This window comes from Malurus melanocephalus, unplaced genomic scaffold, assembly GCF_030028575.1.
Source record: "Malurus melanocephalus ecotype Western Australia unplaced genomic scaffold, MMel_1.1 scaffold_548, whole genome shotgun sequence".
Taxonomy (NCBI): domain Eukaryota; kingdom Metazoa; phylum Chordata; class Aves; order Passeriformes; family Maluridae; genus Malurus; species Malurus melanocephalus.
This window is the reverse complement of record NW_026623780.1, coordinates 331,158-334,923: the sequence shown is the minus strand read 5'-3', so window position 1 is coordinate 334,923 and position 3,766 is coordinate 331,158. Positions and strand designations below refer to the sequence as shown.

The following is a 3,766-nucleotide window of genomic DNA, read 5'->3' as shown; positions in this document are numbered from 1 at the left end:
GGAAAAAAATAAATTAGCCGGGCGAAGCGCCAAGCCGGGAGCTCCGAGGGACGTGCCCAGAGTGGGGAAGCGGAGCAATTCGGGGGGCGAGCCTGCCCGAAATGTGGGGAGCGCCGGCCGTGCCGCGGGGCCACCCCGCTCCCCCCTGCTTGCTGCCGGTGACCTGGCTTCTGGCGCTGCACGCAGGTAGGGAGTTTCCCCGTTTTTCCACGGTTTTCCCGTTTTTCCGTGGGTCTTGGGGGYATCCGGATGGAGGATGAAGGCCGGGGGGGTGATGAGGGTGGTGATACCCTATGGGGGGGGTTGGAGGGAGGGTTGTTGCACTGTTGAGCATACCCTCTGCTCAGGAGATGGGAAAAAAGGGGGTAAAAATGGGAACAAAAACTGGGGAAAACACTTTTCTGAAGCCAAGCAGGTCCCGATGTGGGGGAGGATTTGGCACCGCCCCCACCCTGATCTTCTCCCCAGTTTTTTGCCTTCCCTGAACCCCCTTCTTTTCTAATTTTTTACCATCTCCGAATCTTTTCTCCTACCCATCCTCCGGCTTTCCTTAAAAACTCATTTTCCACCCCATTTCTAAGCTTGCCTCATCCCACTGCAACCCTGGATTTCTCCATAATTTATTCCCCAAATTCTCACATTTTGGAGTTCTATGAGCCCCAAACTGACTCATCCCAGGTTTGGCAACATAGAAAATCACCTGCAACAATTTTGTTCCATTTTACCAAAATTTGGACCCMAAAGCTGCCCTGGGGAGGCCCCATTTCCCTTCAGAGGAGGAGGATGRACGCAAAACAAACCAGCCGGGTTCTTTGCTGTCTTTGATTTAGACCCTAAAAACCAGCCAGGGCTGCAACCAGGGCACCCCAAAAATGCTACGGTGCTTTTTTTAAAAAAATATAGGGATTTATGCCACAAGATAATGTGAAAATGAAGATTTTTTTTGTGGGCTTTTTTCAACAAAAACCATTGAAAAGGGCTGGGAGATCTCYATCCCTAAGCCAAGGACGCTGTAGGAAAAGGGAACATTTCCTGATTTATTCATGAACTCCCAAAATTTTTCCCCAGAGCGGAGAAAAAATTAAGAATCAAGTTAAAATTTAAAAAAAAAAGGGAAGAAACAGTTAAAGAGCAGCGATTTGTGCACAGGGAGGGAGCAAGGATGTATTAAAGGCCACATCCCCATCCCATGGTTTGGTGCTCCCTCGGGGGGTCCCCTAAATTTGGCGAGTCGGGGCACGCTGGCGGGGCCGAGCGCGGCGCTGCCAGGGAGGATGGACGGACGGACGCTGCATACCAATAGGTCCCATGACTTTTCGGGCTTGTTTAAGGCCTTTCTTGCTCCTGCTTCAYGCTGCCCAGCTGGTTTTCCCACTCTCCCCTCCTCTTCAATATGGYGTTTGTTCGCCGTTGGATGACGGGATCCGGATGGGGGGCTCACRGATGGGACCTCTGGGATCTCAAGARAGGGATGCTAAGGTGTTTCAAGGAGGGAGAAGGTTGGGGAGAGTTTCCTCCTCCAAAAAATTGTGGTTTTACACTTTTCCCTGCCTTTTTTGGCTCAAAACCAGCTATGATGAGCGATGCACGTGCACCGACGCCCGTGATGCAGTTTTGCATCTGAGGGGGCTTTGTCTGGACAGGAGCATCCAATAGGGGATGTGGGTGGGGTAAAAAATCCTTCCCCCAACATTTATGGGGGATTTAAGGTCTCCTTGGAAAGCATGGCATTGAGCCAAGCACAGGTCCCTCTCACTCCCCAGGCAGCTTTTGCAGGGCAATGATGTGACTTTGCCAAGGGCTGCCTTGACCTGCCTCCTACCCCCTGCATTTTTGGGGTCATGTGTGCATTTCTGCAAAGGTTGCATCAACCCGGTTGCAGGAGCACTCTCCCTGCATTTTTGGGGTCATGTGTGCATTTCTGCAAAGGTTGCATCAACCCAGCTGCAGGACAGCTCCTGCCCAAGCCCTGCACATTTTGGGGGGCAGCACATGCACTTTTTGCAGAGCCTGCATTAACCCAGCAGCTGGAGGTCGCCCATCCACACACCCTCCTTGCATTTTTGGGGTGATGCACGATTTTTGCAAAGGGTTGATTACACTGACCTGACTGCAGGAGCACTCCCACTCCCAATGCAGCTTTGGGGTGATCATGCATCTTTGCAGAGGGTTGCATTGACCCACCTCCCATGCCCAAAGAAATTTTGGGGATGATTCTTTGATTTTTACAACGTATTGCACGGATCTAAGCAAGGAGGGCTCCTACCCCTCAAGCGCTTTTGGGGTCACACGTGCACCTTTGCAAAGGTCATGGAACCAAGCTGGGCACTTTGTGGGTTGGGGTTTCCCCATTTTCTCCATGCTCGGCACCCTGCTGTCTCTCCCCACCCCAAGGTCTGCTGGCAGGGGTGAACATCACCAGCCCCACGCCTCTGGTCCGCGGCACGGCGGGCAAAGCRGCGCTGCTGTCCGTGCGCTACGCCAGCGCCAGCGCCGACAAACCGGTGGTCAAGTGGCAGCTGAAGMGGGACAAACCTGTCACCGTCGTCCAGTCCATCGGCACCGAGATCATCGGAAACCTACGGCCAGACTACCGTGACCGCATCCGGGTGCTGGAGAACGGCTCGCTGCTCATCAGYCCCTTGCAGCTGGCGGATGAAGGTGCTTACGAGGTGGAGGTGTCCATCACTGACGACACTTTCACAGGCGAGAAGACCATCAACCTCACCGTGGACAGTAAGGGCAAGAAGGACATCCAGTGGTGGCTGGGTTGTCCATGGGRTGTCTTCCCTGACTGTATTTTGGGAGGGCTTTCTCCAGCTGGGAGGTGGTTTTGGGAGGTGTTTTTTTTGGGGGGGTTTCAACCACCCTGTGCAGCCGAGCTGGTGGGGTTGGGATGTCTCTCATCCTGTCCCCTGGGCCCATCCGTCCCCTGAGACATGGCATCACCGTGATTTTCCTACTCGCCCACAGTTCCAATTTCAAAGCCACAAGTGCTGGTGGCTTCCTCAACAGTGCTGGAGCTCAGTGAGTTCTTCACCCTCAACTGCTCGCACGAGAACGGCACCAAACCCACCTACACCTGGCTGAAGGACGGGCGGCCACTGAGCAACGACTCCCGCCTGCTCCTCTCCCCGGACCAGAAAATCCTCACYATCACCCGTGTTCTCATGGCTGACGATGACGTTTACAGCTGCCTGGTGGAAAACCCCATCAGCCACGGCCGCAGCATCCCCGTGAAGCTCACTGTTTACCGTAAGGCACCTCTTCTCCCTTGCTGCGCTCCCAGGATTGGCCATCCCTTGCAGGCACCTTCAGCTAAAATTTTTGGGGGGTTGTCCCCCCTCRTTCCTCTCCTCCAGGCCGGAGCTCTCTCTACATCATCCTGTCCACGGGAGGCATCTTCCTTCTTGTCACCCTGGTGACAGTTTGTGCCTGCTGGAAACCCTCCAAGAAGTAYGGGTGGGGATAACCTGGGAGAAAAAGGGAATTGTCCCACCTTGCCCCATCCTGTCTTGTCCCATCCCCTTTTGCCCCATTTCATCTCTTCCCATCCTATCTTGTTGTGTCCCATCCCATCCTATCTCATCTCATCTTGGCACATCCTACTCCATGCCATGCCATGCCATCCCATCTCATCCCATCCCATCCCACCTTATCCATCTCTCCAGTTCTATTCTATTCTATTCTATTCTATTCTATTCTATTCTATTCTATTCTATTCTATTCTATTCTATTCTATTCTATTCTATTCTATTCTATTCTA

The 3,766-nt window shown here is 53.2% G+C and overlaps 1 protein-coding gene across 1 annotated transcript in view; it reads left to right on the top strand.

Moving 5' to 3' along the window:
• Positions 1–30: 30 nt before the first annotated feature.
• The window catches only part of HEPACAM (hepatic and glial cell adhesion molecule), a 5,254-nt gene continuing 1,518 nt past the window's right edge, over positions 31–3,766 (top strand). Inside the window, exons 1-4 of the mRNA XM_057382084.1 lie at positions 31–186; positions 2,395–2,736; positions 2,974–3,255; positions 3,363–3,456. Coding sequence (XP_057238067.1) covers positions 102–186; positions 2,395–2,736; positions 2,974–3,255; positions 3,363–3,456 — 803 coding nt within the window. The 5' untranslated portion in view covers positions 31–101. The remainder of the gene's footprint in view (positions 187–2,394; positions 2,737–2,973; positions 3,256–3,362; positions 3,457–3,766) is intronic.